The sequence below is a fragment of the Oryzias melastigma genome, linkage group LG4 (assembly GCF_002922805.2).
Source record: "Oryzias melastigma strain HK-1 linkage group LG4, ASM292280v2, whole genome shotgun sequence".
Lineage (NCBI taxonomy): Eukaryota > Metazoa > Chordata > Actinopteri > Beloniformes > Adrianichthyidae > Oryzias > Oryzias melastigma.
This window is the reverse complement of record NC_050515.1, coordinates 4,286,576-4,311,287: the sequence shown is the minus strand read 5'-3', so window position 1 is coordinate 4,311,287 and position 24,712 is coordinate 4,286,576. Positions and strand designations below refer to the sequence as shown.

Sequence of the window (24,712 nt, the reverse complement as noted above, 5' to 3'; positions counted from 1 at the left end):
CATGTCGCTTAAAAAATAACTAAACATCAAAATTTCCTAAAAAAAACTTAAAAAGAAAAGCCTAAATTAGCCAAAACAGCTAGCATGTAGCTGAAATATTAGCTAAACTCCCAAATCTTTCTGAGCATGATGATCACAGTTCAGAGTCAGTGAATGCACCGGGACTAAAGTTACCACCCTTACTGATCTGATTTGGTCCTTTGTGGTAGCCCCGCCCCAACGCGCCACAACAGCCCATAAAAGTTTTGAAACTAACATTTTCAGATTTTAAAACAGAAAAAAAGAATTGAAAGTGAAAAAAAGATTGGAAATTAAAATTTTGAGTTTTGAAATCTAAAAATGAGAACATTTGAAGCTACAAAGAATTAAGTTCATTTTAGAAAGGCAAGAAGTTTTGGACATTTTACATTTTTTTTGCCAAACTCCAATATTTTTTTCAAGTTGTTTTATTTGGGTTTGAAATAATTTCGGCCCTGACTGAGCTCCATACAGCTGCAGATGTCTCCTCAGGGCCTGCTATAACGGCAAAGCGGCTGCAGTGAAGGAACTCATTCAGCTTTCCGGTCCGGAGAGTCTCTCCAAGGAGAACATCTTCAGCGAGACGGCGCTTCACAGGTTCTGCTCGCCGTTTGTTGACCCTTGACCCCGGGGTGACGTTGAAGTGATGCGGTGTTCACATTACAGTGCGTGCACCTACGGCAAAGACCTGGAGATGGTGAAGTTTCTGCTGAACCAGAACGCCATGAGCATCAACTACCAGGGCCGAGACGGACACACAGGTGAGTCAGCAGGCGGTTTGGCGTGAAGGCGCTCCACGCCTCTCACCCTGCTCCCTTCAGCTCTGCACAGCGCCTGCTTCCACGGCCACATCCGCTTGGTGCAGTTCCTGCTGGACAGCGGCGCCGACATGAACCTGGTGGCCTGCGATCCGAGCCGCTCCAGCGGGGAGAAGGACGAGCAGACCTGCCTGATGTGGGCCTACGAGAAGGGTATGACATCATGATGCTGTGATAATTGGTAGAAATGTTCTCTAATAACTCACATTATATAGAAGAACTCAGATTTATAAGGAAAATATATCCCTATTTAATTTTTTTATTTTTCTCATTTTGTGCAACTTTGGTGAAATCAGTAACACAATGTCTTTGACAAGCATTAACAACAATTGATGTTTCAATTATTTGGGTTATTCTCTGAATTCTGTTCCCTTTTTACCAAAAAAAAGTGTTTTTTTAATATTGCGTCAGATGAAGGACTATTTGAATCTCTGAGAAAATATGGTTTCCCACCTAAGATACAAAATCCCCCAAATTATTAGAAATTCATTTGTCACCTAAGTTGTTTTAAATTCAACCCCATAACGCAAATGTGTCAAAGTCAGTCATTTAAGGTTTAAGTTGATTTATTCTGGAATAATATTCCTGCATTTTTATTAATCAGTTCTGGTTAGTTACGGTTTTAAAATTTTAAAAATTGTCATTCTGCTAGCTTTTTGGACTATTTTGGCATTTACTAAGATTTTTAGGCTATTTTGGAGTTTAGCTAATGTTTCAGCTACATGCTAGCTGTTTTGGCTAATTTAGGCTTTTGTAAACGTTTTTAGGCTGTTTTGGAGTTAGGCTAATATTTACAGGCTAGCTATTTTGGTTAATTTGACCTTTTTCAGATTTTACGCTATTTGGAAGTTTAAATATTTTTTTCAGTTACATGCTAGCTATTTTGGCTAACGTAGGTGTTGTTTTAGGCTAATTTGGCATTTAGCTAATATTTTAGCTTTCTCTCAGTTTCAGCATTTTCAGCTATAAGTTTCAGTGATTTCAGCTAGCATCTTCAAAATTCAGCTTAGAGTATTTTCTCTAATTCAATTCAATTCAATTTTATTTATATAGCCCAAAATCACAAAGAGATTTGCCTCATTGGGCTTCAAAATATAAACAATAGTTAAAAACTAAGTCTAAATAAACTGGTTATCCCTGCCCTTAGACCCTCCCTCCCGGTAAGGAAAAACTCCTAAAAAACCTGAGTCAGGAAAAAAGAAGAAACCTTAGGGATTCCCACATGAAGGAGAGATCCTATCCCAGGACGGACAGGAGATACCAGAACAGTTAAAGAAAGATTAGCTTCTACAACTACGTATCTAAGAGTTCATTCAGATAAAGCTGAGGGACGAGTGATGATGAAGTAGAAGTGCAGTCCATGACCAGGAGCAGGAGGACAGACGACCCACCATTGTTCGACAAATTGAACATTTGAAGATATGCATAATCCATTGCATCCTATGCAGTTTGGACTTCGTAGTCACTATTCAGCTGAGTCTGCACTTTGTGTATTTCTTGAAAAAACAAAGGGGTTTCTGGATAAGGGGGTTGCATTGGAGCAGTTATCGTGGACCTAAAGAAGGCTTTTGACACTGTTGACCACAAAATATTACCAGCCAAATTAACTAATTTTAATTTCTAAAAAAAAAAAAAAAGCAATTGACTGGATAAAATGCTATCTTACAAATAGAAAACAATGTGTAGTGGTCAACAGTGTTAAATCGCCCGATCAAGAGTGCACTGTTGGAGTTCCACAAGGATCCATACTCGGGCCAGTCTTGTTCTCATTATACATCAATGATCTACCAGAGGTATGCAAAAACATCCATATACAAATGTATGCTGATGATGCAGTAATATTCACGGCAGCAGAAGCTCCTCATGAAGCCGGCCATGTTCTTACCTCAGCAATGGTACAAGTCCAAGACTGGCTCTCAAAGTCATGTCTCCTAAACCCCAGAAAGACTGTCTGTATGAAGAATCAAATCACTAACTCAAATGTTTTTTAGGAAAGGATGAACTTGTTCAAGAATTCAAATATCTTGGAGTGGTTCTTGACTCCTCCATTAGATTCAAGAACCACATCCAGAAAATTTCAAAAACAGTTAAATTTACTTTGTATAAGTTCAGACACATCAGAGCATCTATGGCATCAACAGCAGCAGTGATATTTCTGCATGCCATGGTGCTCTCACACATTGATATTGTTTTACAATCTGGTCACTCACTAGTGACACAACTCTTAAACAGATAGACTCTTTATACCAAAGATTTTATACCAAATATTTGCTAAGAGGCCGCTCTCATATCGCCACTGTTTTATTTTGGAATCTGATCATTTTCTGAATTTTGAAAATTATAAATACTTCAAGTTTGCATGTGCGATATTCAAAAATTATTCATGGACTTGCACCTTCTCCACTGAGAGAATCTGTTAAGTTGACATCTAGTGCTGGTGCGTCCACAAGGTCTGTTGCCAGGGGCGACTGTGTTGTGCCTTACAGACGTACCCATTTTGGACAAACTGTTCTCTCTGTTAAGGGCTGTAACATCTGGAATAGTGTCCCTCCAAACTTAAGAGAATGTCCCACTTTTAGTACTTAAAAAAACTTAAACTGTGGCTTATTTCTAAACAGTAATGTACTCATTCTTAAAGATTTCATGTCAAACAACTGCACAAACTTGAAAATGTATATACTGGTTGTCAGCTTTGGACACATATCACATTTTGACTGTTCAAATTATTTTATAATAATAATCTAGCCACTAGTATGTGATTACTGTCAATGTTTGTTCTGATGTTTACAGAAATGTACGTGAAAGTGCACTGTCCCTGTTCAAATAAATAAATAAATAAAATAAAGATAAATGCATTTTATGGCTTAATTTATATGACAAACATTGAAGTAAACCTGCGGGACACTAAAGTGCACCGATTTCAGAGAATCACCCGGTAAAAAAGGATGACGAATATCACGTTTTACAGCCTCTTCTAGTGAAAATAAAAGATGGATACTTGTTGAGAACCATTGAGAATCGATCGCAGGACTAATTATCGCGATATGTCGCAGTATCGATACTTTGGCACACAGGAAGGATGGAGAAAACCGACTGTCTGCTTCTTCCAGGCCACGACGCCATCGTGACTCTACTGAAGCACTACAAGCGTCCAGACGACTCTCCGTGCAACGAGTACTCTCAGCCGGGAGGAGGTGATTCCCGGAGAAACTCCTCCAGATCCACAGAATCTTCAGCTGAACCAAACTTTCTGTTCCAGATGGATCCTACGTTTCTGTGCCGTCTCCTCTGGGAAAAATCAAGAGCATGACTAAAGGTATCACAGCAGAGCTCCGTCCTCCCTGCAAGCATCAAAGTTGTTATGGATGCAGACATGGAGATCCAGGACATCAGTGGAGGAGGAACTGAATGAACTGAGGCTTTGCAGCATCTCATGTTCTGCGTCTGTTTCCAGAGAAAGCTGAGGTTCTGGTTCTCAGGGCCAGCCTCCCGTCCCACTTCCACCTGCAGCTGTCTGAGCTGGAGTTCAATGAAATCATCGGATCAGGTCCGTCGCCGACCGTTTCCCTCCGGCCTCCAAATCCTGTAATTGACCAGCGTGTGCGCTCCACTCACAGGCTCCTTTGGGAGGGTCTACAGAGGCAAATGCAGGAACAAAATCGTGGCCATAAAGCGGTATTCTCACTGATAACAGACTCCGCCCCCATCGGCGACGAAAGCTGATCTTCTGTTTTCGCTCTTTCACAGCTACCGAGCGAACACCTACTGCTCCAAGTCCGACGTGGACATGTTCTGCAGAGAGGTCTCCATCCTCTGCCGCCTCAACCACCCCTGCATCATCCAGTTTGTGGGGGCGTGTCTGGACGACCCCAGCCAGTTCGCAATCGTCACCCAGTACATCTCCGGGGGGTCCTTGTTCTCCCTGCTGCACGAGCAGAAGAGGTGATGGACCGTCCCGTCACATCCTTGGCATGACTCCGCCCTCAGGATGACACAAACAGTGATCAGCTAGCTACCACAGCCCCCCACCCCCGACTCGTGCAGACGGCCGTCTGAGCTGGGAGGCAGTTTAGAGACGGAAAAGAAACGTTTATTTGGTTTAGTGTACAAACTCTGAAGAAACTTCTGGTGGAGAAAGGGAACAGGCTATTTCCTGGTAGAGAAAGGGAACAGGCCATTTCTTGGTGGAGAAAGGTAGAGGGTTACTTCTTGGTCAAGAAAGGGAGACGACTATTTTCTAGTGGGGAAAGGGAGCAGACTACTTCCTGGCAGAGAAAGGGAGCAGGCTATTTCTTGGTCGAGAAAGAGAACAGGCTATTTCCTGGTAGAGAAAGGGAACAGGCCATCGAGAAAGGTAGAGGGTTACTTCTTGGTCAAGAAAGGGAGACGACTATTTTCTAGTGGGGAAAGGGAGCAGACTACTTCCTGGTGGATAAGGGAGCAGGCTATTTCCTGGCAGAGAAAGGGAGCAGGCTATTTCTTGGTCGAGAAAGGGAGCAGGCTATTTCTTGGTCGAGAAAGGGAGAAGACTATTTTCTAGTGAGGAAAGGGAGCAGACTATTTCCTGGTAGAGAAAGGTAGAGGGTTACTTCTTGGTCAAGAAAGGGAGAAGATTATTTTCTAGTGAGGAAAGGGAAAAGGCTATTTCCTAGTGGGGAAAGGGAGCAGACTACTTCCTGGTGGTGAAGGGAGCAGGCTATTTCCTGGCAGAGAAAAGGAGAAGGATATTTCTTGATCGAGAAAGGAAACAGTATATTTCCTGGTGGAGAAAGGGAGTTGGCTATTTTCTGGTTGAGTAAGGGAGCAGGCTGTTTCCTGGTGGTGAAAGGTAGAGGGTTACTTCTTGGTCGAGAAAGGGAGAAGACTATTTCCTCGTGGAGAAAGGGAACAGGCTATTTCCTGGTGGAGAAAGTGGGGGATCTTGTTCTCCCACAAGAGATGACCATTTATGCAAAAAATGAGCAGAAGGATAAAGAAAAAATAAAATGCACAGCAGAGAAGAACTGATGTCAGAGACAGAAATATACATCATACAAAACCCAACAACTGAGGAGTAAAAACACACACAACACAAATGTGTCCAAATGGCTCTACAGACACAACACAAGCCCAGCTGCTGTAAAGTAAAACACACGAATGAAAAGAGGTTCCTTCCTTCTCATTGTTCCCTGCTGAACTGCTACCAACAGTAAGAGATGCTTAATGAATGCAAAGTGATGCAAAGTCACTCCACAGACATGCAAATGAACACGCCAGACACAAAGACGGAGCATGGGCCGCACAGATACCAAAATAAAAGCCCTCTGACCCGGGGCGCATTCCGGCTCTGCTTTACAGTCAGTAAAGGTCAGGCTGCTGCCTGTGATCTGACTGTTTCAGGGCTGATTATCCTCCATCAGCGATCCAGATGAAGTGCTCTGCTAAATGCGCGGCCAGGTGCTGCTTTTATAGACTGCCCCATCGATCGGCTGAAGGTGCTGAGTGTGATGGGGGGGTGGGGGGCATTGATCCGACATTAAGTGTTTCTGCTTTAATGATGTGTGAATGGACAGACTCATCGACCTGCAGTCCAAGCTCATCATCGCCATCGACGTGGCCAAAGGCATGGAGTACCTGCACAACCTGACCCAGCCCATCATCCACCGGGACCTGAACAGGTCAGTGCCGCGCCCGTGAGGCATGGCGGGCGGCGCTGGAGTCACCACCGCCACTGTCATGATGTGGCTCTTCCTTCCAGTCACAACATCCTGCTGTATGAAGACGGTCACGCCGTGGTGGCGGATTTTGGGGGTGAGTTCCCGCTGGGATCTTTTCAGGGAGTAAATACTGTAATAATGAGGGGCGGAGCCTGTAGAATCCATGACAACAGCTTTGTGTTCCAGACGTACTTCTATTCAACCGCCGCCGCCGTAAATCATTCTTTCATTCTTCTCTTAAAGTCCTGATCCACTTTTGGGATTTTCATTTATTTTTTTAAACTGTTTTGAGACAATTCTTGATGTTCATTTCTTTAGTACAAACCAGCTTCTGTTTTAACAGATATGTTTTTACATATACCCAAAATGAACCTGAAACTATACAAAAACTGTAAGTTTTGTCATTATCTTGCTGCAAAAATAAAAAAAATAGAGATTCAACTTTAAAAAAATATTTTAGAGCAAAAACCAAACATATAGAGATAAAATGAAAATGTATAATCAAAATCAAATCAAAGTTAAAGTCAAAACATTGTGAAAAGTGTCTAAAAAATACAAGCAAAGCTCCACTAAGACACTGACAATGTGATTTATTACAGTGAACATTAAGAGTAAAAACTTTTGTTATGTTTGTTTTTAACCAAGTATTTCAACCTTTTTAAAGTTTTTACTTTAAATTCTGATTGAAATCAGATACTAGTGGGGGGGGGGTCAATTTCACTTCTGTCATTGTTGATGTGACTCAAACACCCGGTGAAAACAAAGAGTGTTAAAGGTTAGCTTGTGCATTATTAAGCATTAACTAGATATTTAATAAAATATTAACCGCTTTTATACAATACTTAGCCGTACCGATCAAGTTCATTTTTAACTCTTGTTTGCACGAACGGGCAGACGGCTGGATCCATGTGCAGCAGGTTCTATTAGCTCAGACTGGAGACAGAGTGAAGAACAGCTAACGGTCCACAAAGCTAAACCAGGGTCAGGCAGGCAGAGGTCAAACAGCAGCATGAGGGCATCAGAGAGGTGGTCAGGGTCCAGGTGAGGGTCGGGCAGGCGGCAAATGAGGCAGAAGATCAGAGCTGTGGGGCTTCTGGGAGTGACAGCAGGGGCTGATGGGAAGTGTAGTGTAGAGACCCAGGAAGTGCTCAAGTGACGGATCCCACTGATGGCCAGAGGGGGGCGACAAAGGACCAGTTCATGACAGAAACCTTAATGCAGAACAAAGAAGGTGTCATTTTTTAAATGATTTATCACGATTTATGCATTACTATGCATCAGTTTTTGAATTAGATCATATGTTAGGGTACTCCTAATAATGTCTCAAGCACTTTTAGTGTTCAAAGCAAAGGAAAAAAATAGCCACAGTTTGAACAAATTAAAGTTGTATTTTTCTGGCTTGAGGTCCTAAAAACTGCATCACCGATTATTCTGTTTCAGGACTGAAGGAGCAGATTATAGTCACATTCTTGCTTTCTGCACCTTTGTGCAAACATTTAGCCCCGCCACAAACTCAAAAACTCACACAAATGTTTGTGCGCATCTAGTAGGTGGGCAGTTATTATGGGATGGCCACCAGGCCTACAGCTCGGTGGAGATTTTGTGGCAAAATGTGAAATTTGGCAATTTTTACATTTTCCCACGATATGAGAAAAGCAACTTTTGTTCATCCAAATCTCACAAAAATTAACTCAAGCAATTGCAGCTTAAATCTAAAATCAGAGCTAAAGTTTTATTGACCTTTAGAACTACCTTTAGTATTTTCTACAAATATAAACTTCTCCTGGATCAGGAGTGTCAAAGTCAATCACACAAGAGGCCAAAATCCAAAACTCACCTGAGGTCGAACAGGATCAACATTTATTGAACACTTAAAACTACATTTTTAGCTACCATAACTTTTAAAACATAATTATGAACTAGATATATAGCATTACCTGTGATAATGTTAGAGTGAATGCTGGAAGCTGAATTTGGCTGAAGATGCTGAAACTGATAGCTAAAAACGCTGAAGCTGATAGCCAGCTAAAATATTAGCTAAATGCTAAATTAGCCTAAAAAACAAAACAAAAAAAACTTAATTTAGTCAAAACAGCTAGCATGTAGCTGAAAAAATATCTAAACATCAAAATATAATAAAAAACTGGAAAAAAGCTTAAATTAGCCAAAACAACTAGCATGTTGCTAAAATAGAAGATGCTGAAATTGATAGCTAAAAACACTGAAGCTGATAGCCAGCTAAAATATAAGCTAAACGCCAAATTAGCCTTAAAAAAAGAAAATTAGGTTAGCCAAAACATGTAGCTGAAATATTAGCTAAACTCAAAAACAGCCTAAAAAATCTTAGTAAATGCTTAAATAGTCCAAAAAGTTAGCAGAATGACAATTTTTTAAACTTTAAAACTGTAACTTTTTAACATAATAATATAAATAATAAAAATGCAGGAATATTATTCCAGAATAAATCAACTTAAACCTTAAATAACTTTCAATATTTTACTCTCCATAAAAATATATTTTGTCAAAATTATACAAGTTAGAAATGAGCTCAAGTTAACATCGGGTCATTAATAACAATAAAATAAAATGATCTGGAGGGCCGGATAGAATTACCTGGAGGGCCGGATCCGGCCCCCGGGCCTTGACTTTGACACTTGTCCTAGAGGGATTGGAATCTAGCGCGTCTGAACTCCTCCGGCATCACGAAAAGCTAGAAATGCTGGAATTCAAAGATTCCAACCGTTAGTTTGACGAGTTCATAACGCTGTTCCCCTGTTGCTTCCTCATTTCTTACTGGAATTTTGTGAAAATTAAATGCATGAATCATTCATATTATATATCACATGACATGACCATATTAGGAATGTGGGTGTGGTTAACAAACAACTCAGTTTCCAAGGAAATCCAAGAGTTTCCTTCTGCTGATTTTTCTCTGTTCAGCACGGAGATAAAACCTAAAGAAAAGTCTTCTTCTACTGATTTTATTACATGCAGCTCTGCACCAGGTGGGAGGGGCAGAGGGGCATTGAGCAGCTGCTCAGCCAATGAGAGCGAGTAGAGGGGTTTTAAGTCAGGGGCGGTCAATGCTTTAATGCTATTTGAATACAATGGTTTTCTTTTTTTTTAAAGGAAAATAAAGAAAAAACAGATTTTAAATCAGTTTCTGCTCAGATTGTTCTACGTTAAGATGGAGGTCTCATTAAATTAGATGAAACTTCTCTCTTCCTCATTTTCTTCCCAAATCCATTTATTCACAGCAGACATCAGAGTATTTCTAACGTCTTCGTGTCCTCTGACTCGGATGTCCCTCCTCGTGTCTGCAGAGTCCAGGTTCCTGCTGTCGGTGGACGAGGACAACATGACCAAGCAGCCCGGGGTTGGTGCAGCTTCTGAGGACCAACCATCAGTCGTAGCGTTCTTCAGCCTCTGCGGTTGAAGGTCATTCTGGACAGAAAAGGAGAGGATGCTTCTGCCGCCGTCAATTACCTCAGAGCCTGACAGGAAAACCGCCTTCATGCGAGTTTGTCTGAACTGCTGACTCGCTGTTACTTAGAGCTTGGCGAGCAGGTTGATGATCGGTGAGCTGCTCCTCCCGGGAGCCGCTCGTTATGACAAAGACTCGCTGCTGTTAGCACACGTCAGCGTTAACGTCAGCGTAAACGTCAGTGTTCTGGCCTCGTTTAGGGCGTCTCACCTGGTGGGCGGTCCTTTGTCACATGGATGACACATCGTCTCACCTGCAGATGATTTAGATGGACTTTTATAAGATTTTATAAAAGAAAACTTCACAAACCACATCTAGATTTTGTAAAAGGAGTAAAAATTTAGCAAAGAAGGAGAATATCAGTTATTATCTGGTTAGTCTTTTATGGAGTGGTCTTTGTGCCACCATGTTCCAAGCAAAAGTCACAGTTTTAAGATCAAAATTTTCTAAATTGTAAAAAAAATGTGAAGTTTTAAGAAAAACATCATAATTTGCAAATAAAAATATTTAAGATCTGGTTTCAAAAACTTTTTTTTTGCTTTCAAAAATATTTTTCAAACCAGTAGAATGGCACAGACATTACAGGAAACAGAAACATTAATTAAAGATGGGGCAAAAGAGAGATGAGACACAACACATCTCAAACATTTGTGCTGCAAACGCAAAAATGTTTTTGAAAACAAAAAGTTCACAAATGCAAAAAAAGTTTTGAACGGATTCTTTATAGCGGTTCTTTACAGAGACGAATGATCAGTAAAATGCATTTAAAAAAAGTAGAATGTTCATGGTGGGGCCCCTTTAAGGCAGTTTGTAACACAGTTCCCCTGACAGTACTCTGATTACTCTGCTACAGGTAGGACCTCAGGAGAATTACTTAGTTAGTTGTCAGAACAATGTCTTCCTAAAGTCACCTGGTGTCTCCTGGTGTCGGCAGAACCTGCGCTGGATGGCTCCTGAGGTCTTCACGCAGTGCACGCGCTACTCTGTGAAGGCCGACATGTTCAGCTACGCCCTCTGTCTGTGGGAGCTGCTCACCGGAGAAATCCCCTTCGCTCACCTGAAACCAGGTGAGGCTTCATCCGAGGCTGAACAGTGTGTTCCTCGTCGTGTTTTCGGGTTCTTAACCGCATGTTCTCCGTTCTCAGCTGCTGCAGCGGCAGACATGGCTTACCATCACATCCGGCCCCCGCTGGGATACTCCATCCCCAAACCCATCTCTGCTCTCCTCATGAGGGGCTGGAACTCCTGCCCAGAGGTACCCGCCCACCTCCACCATCCAGAAACGACCTTATCGTTCGTTAAACAGTGTCGAGTCAGCAGATGCTTCACAGACGTATCCGAGGAGGAGAGCCGGTCCCAGGATGACGCATTACTGTCGGCTGTTCTCGTTTCGGGATCGGGACGTTCCTCCGGCTGAACCTTCAGGCTCCTAATTAAGCGGAGATGTTTTTGTCTCTCATGTTATGGAACATTTGTCCGTGGCAGAGAGCATGCTGGGACTTTTCTCTCTCTGCTGCTTCTCTTCATCATTATTTGAACTCTGTTTTCTGTAGTTTGTGCTCATATGGATTCATTTGAATGAAACATCAGGGCTGTAACGATTCTTTTTAACGATTCGATATTTGTGGTTCCTGATCCAGTTCTTAGTCGATCTTGGTTTACTCTGATCGATCCGATTGGATCCGAGTCTCTGACTTCTTTGTCCCAAAAAGTGACTCGTAGATGCATAACAGTGAAGGTGATCAAGTGTAAATTAGATATGTGTGCAAACAAACGTACCAAATGGTATTTTCCAATTTGAATTATTGATTTATTTCATTTTGAAACTATTCCTTTATAGTTTAGGTCAATTCGATTCTGCGTCTGACGGATTGATCTGGTTTGATTGTAGGAAGAAAGTTGATCTACAGTTTTTATAGCAAAATAAAGAAGTAAAATTCATTAATTTAGTCAAATATATGAAGCAAACTTTCAAACATGGAGTCTCATATTTATTCTAGGCGTTGAGGCTGATTAAAAACTAGATCAAACTCACAGATCCAGCAGCAGCCGTCCTGGACTGACGGACCAGATTGTTTTTTTCACATTTCTTTTTTCTTATTTACAATGTAGCTCCTCCCACATATGTGAAAATTTGTCAAAATTGAACAGACCTAGTACCTGCTGAAAATGAACTGTGGGTAAAGTGAAGGCACCAGAAGAAACGGAGATGACATCCCAGCAGAAGAAACCAAAACGACGGGGGTCAAAATCTCTAATTGGCTTAAAACAGATGTTGGAAATATACAAAGTAAATATTGATGCTATTATGGGATGGCCAGAGGATCTACGGCTTGGACAATATTTTGTGGCAAAGTTTGAAATTTGCCGCTTTTTACATTTTTCCCCTTTTTGTTTAAACAGTTTTAAAGAAATTTCATACAAACGCCACCAGGTAAAGTCTGCAAGCACAACCGATGTTTCGTTGCCCTTTGACCTCAGGAAGAGGCTGTCCTATTAAATAAAAAACCTTTAGTACCAGATCCAAATGTAAACTCCTCCTCGAGGTTTGCATTGACTCCTCCAGCATCAATTCAATTCAATTGTATTTATTTAGCACAAAACCACAAAACAACGGTCTCATTGGGCTCCATGCTGGTAATTTTACAGAAGCAGAAGGTCGGTCATAAAATATAAACAAAAGCTAATTGCTAAACTAAACAGACTGCCCACTTTAAAACCATATGGGGAACATCTGGCCTTGCTGGCTGGGGAGAAACAATCTTCCAAGACGGATTTACCAGGACTATTGAAGAGGAACCAGCTTATCAACTCTACAACTAAGTATTTGAATGGAGTTCAGCCAGATAGGTGGAGGAGAGGTCCACGGCCAAAATGAGCCAGAGGAGAGGTCCACAGGCAAGACGAGCCAGAGGCGAGGTCCACAGCCAGAACGAGCCAGCGGGCGAGGTCCACAGCCAGAACGAGCCAGCGGGCGAGGTCCACAGGCAAGATGAGCCAGAGGAGAGGTCCACAGGCAAGACGAGCCAGAGGTGAGACAAGCCAGAGGAGAGGTCCACAAGCAAGACGAGCCAGAGGCGAGACAAGCCAGAGGAGAGGTCCACAGCCAAGACGAGCCAGCGGACGAGGTCCACAGGCAAGACAAGCCAGAGGAGAGGTCCACAGGCAAGACGAGCCAGAGGCGAGGTCCACGGCCAAGATGAGCCAGAGGCGAGGTCCACGGCCAGGACGAGCCAGAGGCGAGGTCCACGGCCAGGACGAGCCAGCGGGCGAGGTCCACAGGCAAGATGAGCTACAGGCGAGACAAGCCAGAGGAGTGGTCCACGGCCAAGACGAGCCAGAGGAGAGGTCCACAGGCAAGACGAGCCAGAGGCGAGACAAGCCAGAGGAGTGGTCCACGGCCAAGACGAGCCAGAGGTGTGGTCCACTGTCAAGTCGAGCCAGAGGCGTGGTCCACGGCCAAGAACGGGAGCACAGATGATCCACCTGGAATCTGAAATCATCAGTGTGAAACTGCTCACGAAAAATGTTGATTTTAAATTTTATAAATTCTGAACGGTGTCAGCGTGGCGAGCGTACAAAAGTGGTGTTTCCTGTTAGTCATATAGTTTTTAGGGGAATATCATGAATGAAACAATATGATATAAACATATTAGGAATGTGGGGAGAGTTAAAAAAAAAACTTGTGTTGTCAAGAAAATTTTAAAAAATTGTTTTTGCAATTGTTCTAAAAATGACACAGACGGTTCGTCACCACCAGGCAACCACAATGTGAAATGGTTGCTATGGAGATAAACCAACAGAAAAGCTGCTGTTGGATTCTTAATGAAAATATCACATGACCCAGCTGACAGGAGTAGAAGGGGAGAGTGAGGGGGGGGTCAGAGGGGTCAGAGGGGGCAGTGAGGGCGGGTGGCACCTGCAGGCCGCTCAAGAGTTTAATTTCAAATTATATGATCCTAACAATTTATTTTTGCTTTAAATTGAGTTAAAAACAAATAAAACACATAAATAATGTTGACCTTTAGACAAACGTTGTTTTTGAGTCTACGTGGACTCATGGTGGAGCGTCCCGCCTCTCTGCTAGGTGAAACCTCAGAGGATGCACTTTCTGTTTCTGTGAATGCACCTGAATTATTGAACAGGTGGGGGGACAAAGGTCAATGGAGATGGGGGGGGGGGTCTGTTATTTTCCTGTGAAGCTGAAGATCCAAAAGGCTATTTTTAGAAACAAAGCACACCTTTGTCTACCCAAGATGCACCTGTGCCTCAGTCAGGGACTGAACTGTTGCTTCCCTTCCAGGACCGACCCGAGTTCTCCGAGGTGGTTTCCAGTCTGGAGGAATGTCTGTGCAACGCCGAGGTTCGTTGGTACATTCAGACCCGCGGCGGGAACGCTGTTCCTCACGGCGGCTCGTGTTTGTGTCTCAGCTGATGTCTCCAGCCTCCAGCAACAGCAGCGGCTCCCTCTCGCCCTCCTCCTCCTCCGACTGCCTCCTGGCGCGAGGAGGACCCGGCCGGAGCCACGTGGCGGCCCTGCGCTCCCGCTTTGAGCTGGAGCACGCGCTCAACACGCGCGCCTACGCCTTCTGGACTCAGAGGTGTGACGGATCGAACGCACCCTCCAGAGGGACCGCTTCCCAGATTCTGATGTTATTTCCTGGAAAAAAAAACTTTTGTTGGTTGAAATGTTGCCATTTATTCATAAGAACAAACCTTTTTCTAAATATACATTTTTAAAATCTTTAAACTCTTAGCACCTGAATTTATTTCCAGCTATTAAATACAAAGAAAGAAAAATCACTTATGTTTTTGCTTTTAGGGGGTGCTACATATAGGTAATATCAGTTTTATAAACAGATTGTCAGTTGTTTTTATTTTATTTTTTTAATCAAATGACATCATTTTTTTATTTAAATAGCACCCTGAGCAGCAGATTTAGGATCATGAATTTAATGTAAGAGTTTCTACATTTTTGTGGGAACAAAATTAAGCGTTTATTAGAAGTTTAATAATTTTAGATCTTATTTTGATCAGTTTTCTGAGGGGGTAGTAAAGTCTGTCCTCGTGGTCTCCTGGCCACGTGGTACAGAAAAGAATTGAAAAAGACAAACTTCTGTCACTCAGACTGTCTGCGGTTCGCTGATCTCCAGCATGACCTGCTAGAGGTTAAAGAATTCCAGCCACAATTTTATCAACATGACGCAAATTCAAAACTACAAACTGTCAGAATGACCAACAAATTATATTATGCAAAAAAAAAGACGTCTCTTTATTTGTTTACATTTTTAAATCAGTTGTTTCTGCTTTGGCCCCGCCTCCAACATTCAGTAAACGCTTCTGCAGAAACGCTCTACTGGACCGGTTTGGCTCTACATCAGAGGTTCTAAGTGTGGCCCGCGGGCCTGAAGAGCTTTATGGCCCTCAATAAATCATAATAAATGGCTAAATTCAAAAACAGCCACAGACAGAAACAGACAGTCCGTATATAGACGACCTGGTGGCAGACTAGATGGCGCTGAAAATCATTAGCCAGAAATGGAAATTCCACAAGATTTCAGAGTTGTAGCCAGTTTTATTAAACTGTTTTTAGTGTTCAGGATTAGCTTAAAATGTTTAAAAAGAGGTTAAATGTTTTAATAAAGGATATTAACAAAAGTGTTCAGATTTGTAAATCTATTAAGATTTTTACACTTTAGATTTAGCTCCAGATCAGTGTTTACGTTTGACTGGAGTTAGCTTTAACCCTTTACGCGACCACCATGAATCAGCTGATTCTGTCGCGGAGAAAAGCAGTTTGCATCGATCTAAAATTACTTAATCTTAGTAATGTGTTTTCAGTGGAAAAACTGCTTTAAAGTGATGCTTACCAGTGCTAAACCTCTTTTCTCTGGAGATCAGCTGATTTGATCGTGTAAGAAGTATGTCAAAGAGCATTGTAGGTTTAGACAGAAACATCTCAGAAAAGGTTCAAAGCTTAAAACGCAAAAAAAGTGTCACAAAAAGGCCGACAGCTGGTTCCACATGCAGCAGGTTTATTAGTTCACAGGAACTAAGAACAACCAGAAGTCCACAAAGCTAAATCAGGGTCAGACAGGCAGAGGTCAATCCCCAGCATGGGATCATCCTGGAACAGAGAGGAGGTGTCAGAGTCCAGGTGAGGGTCAGGGCAGGCGGCAGGTAATCAGAGAATAAGCAGGATCAGAACCAGAAGATCAGATCCAGATAGAAACGCTCAGTAATGCACGCAGGATGACACAAACAATACTTCACACTGAGTGCTGTTTAAGAAACCGGTGGGTGGTTGTCAGATTGGAGCCAGGTGAGCAGACTGCTCCCACCGGTGACCAGAGGGGAGACGGAGCTGTGACTCCTGACCTGTTAGGGTCACCGGTTATATTCCTTTTTTGACCAAAAACAAGAATATTTTTCGACTGAAATGTGCGGCGCTGAAGAGTTATGATGTTCTGGTCTTGCAGTATTTTCTGCTACCAGGTCCCACTTGTATGTACAGTCTACATCACGTGTCAAAGTCAAGGCCCGGGGGCCGGATCCGGCCCTCTGGGTAATTCTATCCGGCCCTCCAGATCATTTTATTTATTGTTGTTAATGACCCGATGTTATCTTGAGCTCATTTCTAACTTGTATGATTTTGACAAAATATATTTTTATGGAGAGTAAAATATTGAAAGTTATTTAAGGTTTAAGTTGATTTATTCTGGAATAATATTCCTGTTTCTTTATTATTCATAATTATGTTAAAAAGTTACAGTTTTAAAAATGGCCATTCTGCTAGCTTTTTGGACTTTTGGGGCATTTACTAAGATTTTTTGAGGCTTTTTTGGAGTTTAGCTAATATTTCAGCTACATGCTAGCTGTTTTGGGCGATTTAGGCTTTTTTGAGTTAGGCTAATATTTACACGCCAGGTATTTAGGTTCATTTAGGCTTTTTTTCAATTTTTTAGGATATTTTGAAGTTTAGCTATTTTTTCAGTTATATGCTAGCTGTTTGGCTAACCTATGTTTTTTTGTTTGTTTTTTTAGGCTAATTTGGCATTTAGCTAATATTTTAGCTTGCTATCAATTTTAGCGTTTTCAGCAGCCAAATTCAGCTCACAGCATTCACACTAGCATTATCACAGGTAATGTTATAGATCTACTTCATAATTATGTTAAAAAGTTAGTTTTAAAAATGTTCTTTCAGAGTGTTCTTTAGAGCTCTGTCTGTCTCTTATCTGGTCTAAGCACCGATACGGACATAAATAATGTCTTAAAGCAGAAAAATGAAATAATCCGAGTTATTTCTCTTCTAGTGAGCGTCGCCGAGCTTCAGGTGGACTTTCTCTGGAGGAACTCCGGAGGAACATGCAGTTCTCTCCCATCGATCGAAATGGTTTGTCTGAAGAAAATCACTTGTTCATTTTTATTATTTTTGTCTTAGATTTTGGGTTTAAGGCTTTAAACTTCCAACAATCGTAACTTACAGGAACGAGTTTTAATGTCAGATTTATAGACATCGTGGGTTCAGGAGAGTGGATTACTGTAAGCGTTGATCATAAAAGTGTATTTCTCTGACGTGTAGATAGGAGGCTGAGCTCTGGTCTCGTCCGTCTCTCAGGATACGTGTCGGACCCCATGAGCACCATGAGATTCTGCTCCTCCTTCAGCAGCAGCGGCAGCTTCGAAGACAGCAACTGATCTGCAGAAAAACTGTTTTTGTTGAGCTTTTATGTACATGTACTGAGTTCTTTGAAACTATAGAGGTGAAGAGTGCAGCTGTAGAGGATCTGGTTGTAAACTTGTTGTGTTTAGTTCAGTGGTAATCGTGTAAAATTGTTTTTTGAGCAGGAAGATAAAAAGTCACTCTCTAATTATTTTATTTTTTTAGGTCAAATCACACAAACTGTCAATAAATAAAAATACGGAAGCTCAACTAACTCCAAACATCAGATAAATCAATGATAAAAATACATAATTCATCAACGCTTGAGCTGAGGTAGTGTTACCGTGAAACAACCCTCTTCAGGCTCCGCCCCCTCCCAGTAACTCGGTCAGAGCGCTGACTGACACGGTCCAGAGGAGCTTCGGTTACGGACATCAGGAGAAAGCTCGGGTGCTCGGATCCATTGGGTGTAAATGTAAAGTGTACTAGAGGCGGACTAAAGACGTGGGAGTCCGCCAGCCATGAATTATTCAGTCACCTGTAAGCGTGAGCGGGGTCTGGTTCCAGGTCGAAGTGACAGCAGCAGGACCTGATACCTCCATGGAGGTACTGACAGCAGGACGTGGTCTGTTGTAAACATTTTACCCAAGTCGTCTTTTATTAAAGGACGTTTTCTGAAGTTTGGGGTGAATTCCATGGATGAAAACGCACGGCGTTCCCTGAATGTCCCTCTGAGCCCAGCAGTCTAAAGCATTTACAACACCAGCAGGAAACCAAGGTGTTTACACAATAAAGTGAAGACAAATATAAGAAGAACAGTTAAAAACAACATAAAGAGTGATAAATACAGGAAACGCAAATAAAAAACAGAATGAATCAAAATAAATGATTTGCTGATGAGTATTAAAGTCATTCTAAAAGGTCTGATATGTGCAGCTCTGGAAGAACATGAATCCACAAAAAAACATTATTTCTGAGTCTCAACTGGCCTCACAGGTGAATACGGGCGTCTGCAGGTAAGAAATGGTCAAACCTGTACGGCAGGTGACCTGCAGGAAGTATCAGTCATGGACGCTCAGTGAACCATAGAGGAAAAAAGTTTTTATCTATGGGCGTGCTGCGGGCGACAGGTCGTAGTGAACACTTCTACAACACGTAAGGGGGGACTGGGTGAGACGCAGGCGTGTCTGACAGATTTTCTTTAACTCCGCCCCCAAATCCTACAAACTGTACAAGGAGCCTATTAGTGCTGTGCATGTGATACGTGCACGCTCCGTGCTGCAGCCTGTTAGAAATGAGAGGGAGTGTAGTTTGTGTGGACGTCCTACAGGCACTCGCGTACCACGTGCACACCCCGTGCGTGCAGCATTTGTGCGTGGTCAGTAAGGAGTCAGTACTCACTGTACCAACGACGAGTGTGGCGTAAGGGCGCCGTACGACAGCATCAGCCACGCAAGTTCCAATGGTCTAACGCCAGGTTTTTCTGCGACAGACGCTTCTGCTAGAGCTTTTTGTGTTTTTGCCATCACGGGTAAGTTAATAACCTAAAAATATGACCCCATGCTAAACGAGTAGGCCGACACTTCTTTCATTTATCTGTTGTTGAGGCACACAGAGAGTGTGTGTGTGTGTGTTGTGATTGTGTTTGTTTTCATCTCTACAGTCTGTTTAAAAACAAAAACATGATCGCATTTGTCAATGGCAGTGTTTTATTGTGAAAAATTGGTTTTATTTTGAAAATAAACCGGATTTTCTCATGTTTCTTGATGTGACTTCCTGCCAGAATGTTGCGGATCGCTCGCGGCTCTACGCGGAGAACCGCGGCGCTCCGTCCCTGGTGTGACCTACACCGGGGGTTAACAAGGGCGCTGAATGGAAGCGGCCTCCGCTCCCCGCCTTTTCGCGTCCGGTGTGAACCAGGCGTGAAGCTACATTCACATCGGGTTTGAGAATGTGTCTTCAAGTGACCACGTCCAGTAAAGTCCATGTAAAACGAGTAAATGCGGATTTCAGGGTTCTGCATTCACGACTCTCTCATTCAAGTGCTGCCACGCACGTTTTTAACACGCTAAACATACTTTCAGAGGCCACTCGTTAAAGGTCAAACCAGTTAGACTTCGACCAATCAGGGACTCAGATTTAGTAGACATTAGGTTAGCGTTCTTCTACACAGAAATGCCAACCGTTTAAAAATTGATCATGAAGGAGAAATTACTAATTGCGGTTTTGCGTGGCTGGATTTATACAACATCGTCTTTCATATCTCGGAATAGAGCTGCGAGAGAAAAAGATTTACCAGATTTACACTAAGACATCTTGTATGCAAGAATGTCTGTTTAGTGCGTTGAATGCGTATCACATGCGCGGTGTACATAGCCACCCACCTGGGGGACAGCGAAGTTCAATACAGTGGAGCTCGCTAGCAGGCCGCTAGCATGCCGTCCACAGGCTGGCTAGTGTAGCAGCCCAACCCACTAGTGCCCACTAAGCTGGTGTGAACAAACCCGTTCGGGGCCACGTTGTCTACCCACTATAAACCAGACGAGGTCCACCTGGCTTTGCTGGCCGGCAGCACTGATAGATCATGTGAGTGTTGCTGGTAAGAAGGGATTGGCTTCTGGTTTAGGGGATCTTTTCTAAAGTGGAGCAACAGTTTCAGGTGGAATGAAGTGAAGACACCGTCAGGATGAAAGCGGTGGAAACAGGAAGCTGTTGATGGAAGGAGGAGATGAACGACGATCTGAGATGGATGTCACAGAAGTGTTGATTGGTGAGGTCCCACTGATCCAAAAGTCTTTTAACGTTAGGGAGGAGGAGTCAGACAGAGGGGCGTGTCTTTAAATCTGTAGCAGAAATCTACAAATTATTTACAAATGTCGGGAGAGGTGGCCACACTTAGCAGGAAGCAGGCCGGGGTCAGAGGTCATCACAGCTCCGTGGTCAGCAGAGGGTAGGAGGTGTGACTGAACAGCGTTTCGTCCACAGAGAAGGAGCTCAGCTTCTCTGCATGCAGACTGTGCTGGTTGATCAGAAGACTCTCTTTTCCTTGGACGTCCTCGCCCTGAGACTCCTCTCTGCTCCCATCAGCACACTCAGAAGCTGTGAAATCTGTGATTTGGGTCACCTGTCGACTGTAGGCGTGTTCCCATGATTCCTCTGTTCTGGGATTGGCTCCTCCCTCTGAAGGAGCTTCAGGTGTTGCTCGTCCAGCGCTGGAGTCCGGACCTGCAGCCTTCTCTGGAGACAGCTTCTCAGATTTGCCGCTGACAGAGCGATGAGAACCTGAGGTGCTTCTCGGCTCCTGGTTCTGTCCTCCTGCAGGTCCGGCCTCCTCTTCAGCAGGAGATTCCTCTGGTTTGATCTCCTGGGTGTCGTCTTGTTCCGTTTGCGGTGTTGAGCTTTTTGCTTCGGTCTTCTCCTCGACTTGCCGTGCGGTTTCGTCCGAGTCATTTTCCAAAAGCTGATGTTCATCTCTGAACACCTGCTGGCGTTCTTCCTCCTCAGACCTTCCCTCCGTCTTCAGAGGACTCTGAGACCTCAGCAGATCTGGAGATGCTGGTTTCTCTCTCTCCACAGCATCTGTCAAATCCTCCAGAGGCTCGACAAACTTCTGGAAAAACTGTGACGTCTGATGGGTGTTGATCCAGCTGGTGACCAGGTCTGTGTTGTCTTCTCGAGCGAAGACCTGTGGAGCTTCTGCCGCTCCTCTCGGCGCCGCCTCGCCCGCCTCGCCGTGGTGAGTCTGAGGTTTGAGCAGCACACTCGCTCCTTCCTCCGAGGCTTTACTGACCTCCTCCGTGTCCGCTCCATCAGCAGGAGCATCGTCGTCAAGAACCTGCGGGTTTTCTCCGTTTCCATAATCAGTTTCAGTGAAGTTTTTGTCGTCATTGTTTTCTATCAGATCTGACTTTGTGCTTTCCTGATCAGCATCAGGCTGATCACCTTCTTTGATTTGTTCTGCTTCCTCACAAGCTTTGCTTTCATCCAGATGTTCTTCTGGATCTCCGCCTGAAGCCTCTGAACTCCTTTTGGTAAACTCATCATGAATTATCAAGCTGTCGTCACCTTCATTTTCACTGGTTTCTATGACAACAGTGCATGTTTCCTGAACCACAACATCCTTCTTTTTTTCAGGATCTCCACCTTCAGTTGGCTCCTCTGTTTTTCCTTCTTCTTCTTCTTCTGGACTTTCACTTTTCATGTCCTTTTCATGTGACGTCAAAATGTTTTCTTTGGCTTCAGGAGATTTGATTTCATCTCCAAGAGAAATCTCCCCATTTTCAGCGTCAATCTCTTCCTTTTCAGCTCCTTTATAAACATTTTCAGCATCAATCTCTTCTGTTTTATCTACTTTTTCAGCATTTACAGTATCAATCTCTTCCTTTTCATCTTCTATATGATCATTTTCAGCATCAATATCTTCTTTAGTAACATTTTCAGCATCAGTCTCTTCTTTTTCATCTTCTTTTTGAACATTTTCAGTATCAGTCTCTTCTTTTTCATCTTCTTTATGAAGATTTTTAACATCAATTCCTCCATTTTGAACATTTTCAGCACCAATCTCTCCTTCTTCAGCTCCTTTGTGAACATTTTCTGGATCAGTTTCTTCCTTTTCCTCTTCTTTTTGTGTATTTTCAGCACCAATTTCTCTTTGTTGAACATTTTCAGCATCAATCTCTCCTTTTTGAACATGTTCAGCATCAGTCTCTTCCTTTTCATCTTCTTTTTGAACATTTTCAGTATCAATCTCTCCCTTTTCAGCTTCTTTTTGAACATTTTCAGCATCAATCTTTCCCTTTTCATCTTCTTTTTGATGATTTTCAGCATCGATTTCTCCTTTTTGAACATTTTCAGCCTCAGTTTTCCTCACAGTTTCCTCCTCTTCTGCAGGGACCTCCTCTGAACCAGCATCTATCTCAGAAGACTTTTGAACAAGCTCTTCGTCGGGTTTGTTCTCTTCAAGCTCAGGTTCCTCGATAACCTCAGATGTTTCTTCTCTTCTTTCAGCTTCATCTCGTTCCTCCTCACATTCTTCAGTCTCTTTAAGTGTGTCCTCTCCTCCATCCTTCTCTGTGTTTTCAGCTCCATCATCTTTAGCTGCAGCCAGATTTGCTGAGCTTCCTTTGTCTTCAGTTTCTCCGGTTAGATTCTTCTTCTCTTCATCACTCTCCTCGTTAGTTCTCGTCTTTTCAGGTTCTTCTATCGTTTCTTCAGATTCAGCTTCCTCCTCCTGAGTTTTCTCATCTTCCACATCAACTCCTGCCTCAGCGTTTCCAGAATCTTCTGCTGTGTTTTCTGTGGTTTGGTCCACCGTACTTTCATCATTACTCATTTCTTTTCTATCACTTTTCTCTCTTTCTTCTGTGTTTTCATCTTCTACAACCTCCTCAGAATCTGGTTGTTTTTCCTGTTCAGGTTTCAGCTCCTCAGTTTTCTCCATCTCCTCGTCGTTTTCCCGTTGACTGTGGTCCGCCTCGGCCCCTGAGGCGTGTCCTCCGCTGCCACCGCCTTCCTCGCCGTCCTCCACAGTAACCGGAGCTGCGGCGTCTCCGTCCTCCTGTGGTTGGTTGCTGGAGCCGTCGGCTGTGACTTCAGCTCCCTCCTCGCCGTCCGCCCCCCCCTCGGTGACAGCTTCAGGCGCCTCTTCACAGCTGAGGGCCTCTTGCTCCGCTGAGGGCTCTGCTTTCATCTCCATTGTGGCGTCTGCCGCCTCCGCATCATCGAGCACAGCTGCCTCATCCGGCTGTTCTGCTGATGACTCATCCTCTTCGGCGCTTTTCGGCCTTTGCTCCGTCTCCACAGCAGCTTCCTCCTTTTCTTCATCATTCTGTGCTACATCAGCATCTTCTTCGGCCGAATCTGTGGTCTGGTCATCTGGTGCTGCAGGAGGCGGAGCTTCACTTTCCTCCTCTGCTTCAGCTTCTGGACCCTCCTCATCCTCACATATCTTCTCCTCTTTGGTTTCGTCATGAGGTTCTTCCTCCTCTTCTTCTATCTCAGGAATCTCTTTGTGCTCCTCTGAAACTTCAGCCGGTCCTCCTTCATCACGGTCGGTTTCTTCTGTGACCATCTCTTCTATGTTTTCTGGATTCTCCTCTGCAAGAACAAATCAGAACTGATCATTAATCGCTCGTGATCGTTTCCTGGATCCTCCTGAAGCGCAGCTACCTTTGCTGGGCTGCTCTGAGCCTTCGTCCCGGTGCTCCTCCTCCTCCTCAGTGCTGCTGTCGCTCAGTTCAGGCTCAGAGCTGCACTGGGACTGCTTCAGGATGGCTTCAGCCAGCTTCTCCTGCACCGATTTGGCTTAGAGAGAAACGAAAAGGAAGTTTCAGAGTCACAGGAGGCAGAAAATGTATTCCTGAAGAGACAACGGTGTGAAACGAGACGAGATCTTTCTATTTTAATTACCGGAACACAAAATATTGGCTGTCCCTAAGTTTATTCCTCCCCTGTATTCAGTGTTGAGTTGTAGCCCCTCCTTAGTTTTTGTTCTTCTTCTGTGGTTTCTTCTTCACGTTAAAGATTTTGACGTTTGGTTTCGATGTAAGGATGAACTGATCTCCATCTTCCGTCACTGTCATGTAGGAGCGAAGACAACGGGATTTCTGTTCCTCTTACTGGAAACTTGTCAGGTCTACAATAAAAGGAGGCGGTCTCTGAGGTCGCTGCTGTGTTTCTACTCCATTCACTCCCATAAACACAAAGCAGAATCGATCCGGTTACATGTGCAACAAACCAAGAGTGACAGTAAACCTCAGACTGCAGGGAAACCGGTTTTTACATTTATTTATGAATTAAAAATTGATCAATGTTTTCTTATTTATTTTTGTATTTTATGTAATTTCAACATTTTTTATGATTTTTTATGGTTTGTTATTTTATTATATATTTTAATTATTTTTGATATGTCTATTTGTTTTTTTTTCCTTTCCAAAAATTATATTAATTTTATTTTGTAGTAACATGAAAATGAAACGTGCAGAAACAAAAATAACAGAAAATCTTTATTTATTTAAAAAATGTATCTATTGCA

General features: G+C 43.1%; 2 protein-coding genes across 7 annotated transcripts in view; one reads left to right on the top strand and one right to left on the bottom strand.

Moving 5' to 3' along the window:
• Nucleotides 1-17,887, top strand: part of tnni3k (TNNI3 interacting kinase) — a 24,264-nt gene extending 6,377 nt beyond the window's left edge. For both annotated transcript variants that reach the window (XM_024258784.2, XM_024258783.2), the window contains 17 exons: nt 511-615; nt 685-779; nt 840-989; nt 3,947-4,030; nt 4,096-4,152; nt 4,291-4,383; nt 4,454-4,511; nt 4,584-4,778; nt 6,389-6,493; nt 6,574-6,626; nt 9,856-9,908; nt 10,951-11,083; nt 11,162-11,271; nt 14,320-14,379; nt 14,448-14,617; nt 17,330-17,409; nt 17,635-17,887. In XM_024258784.2, coding sequence (XP_024114552.1) covers nt 511-615; nt 685-779; nt 840-989; nt 3,947-4,030; nt 4,096-4,152; nt 4,291-4,383; nt 4,454-4,511; nt 4,584-4,778; nt 6,389-6,493; nt 6,574-6,626; nt 9,856-9,908; nt 10,951-11,083; nt 11,162-11,271; nt 14,320-14,379; nt 14,448-14,617; nt 17,330-17,409; nt 17,635-17,714 — 1,681 coding nt within the window. In that variant the 3' untranslated portion in view covers nt 17,715-17,887. The remainder of the gene's footprint in view (nt 1-510; nt 616-684; nt 780-839; nt 990-3,946; nt 4,031-4,095; nt 4,153-4,290; nt 4,384-4,453; nt 4,512-4,583; nt 4,779-6,388; nt 6,494-6,573; nt 6,627-9,855; nt 9,909-10,950; nt 11,084-11,161; nt 11,272-14,319; nt 14,380-14,447; nt 14,618-17,329; nt 17,410-17,634) is intronic.
• Nucleotides 17,877-24,712, bottom strand: part of erich3 (glutamate-rich 3) — a 17,218-nt gene continuing 10,382 nt past the window's right edge. For 4 of the 5 annotated variants that reach the window (XM_036211435.1, XM_036211436.1, XM_036211437.1 and 1 more), the window contains 2 exons: nt 23,848-23,982; nt 17,877-23,775 (listed from right to left, as the gene is read on the bottom strand). In XM_036211435.1, the coding sequence (XP_036067328.1) occupies nt 20,606-23,775; nt 23,848-23,982 (3,305 nt within the window). In that variant the 3' untranslated portion in view covers nt 17,877-20,605. The remainder of the gene's footprint in view (nt 23,776-23,847; nt 23,983-24,712) is intronic. The other variant, XM_024258779.1, reaches the window with a different exon arrangement.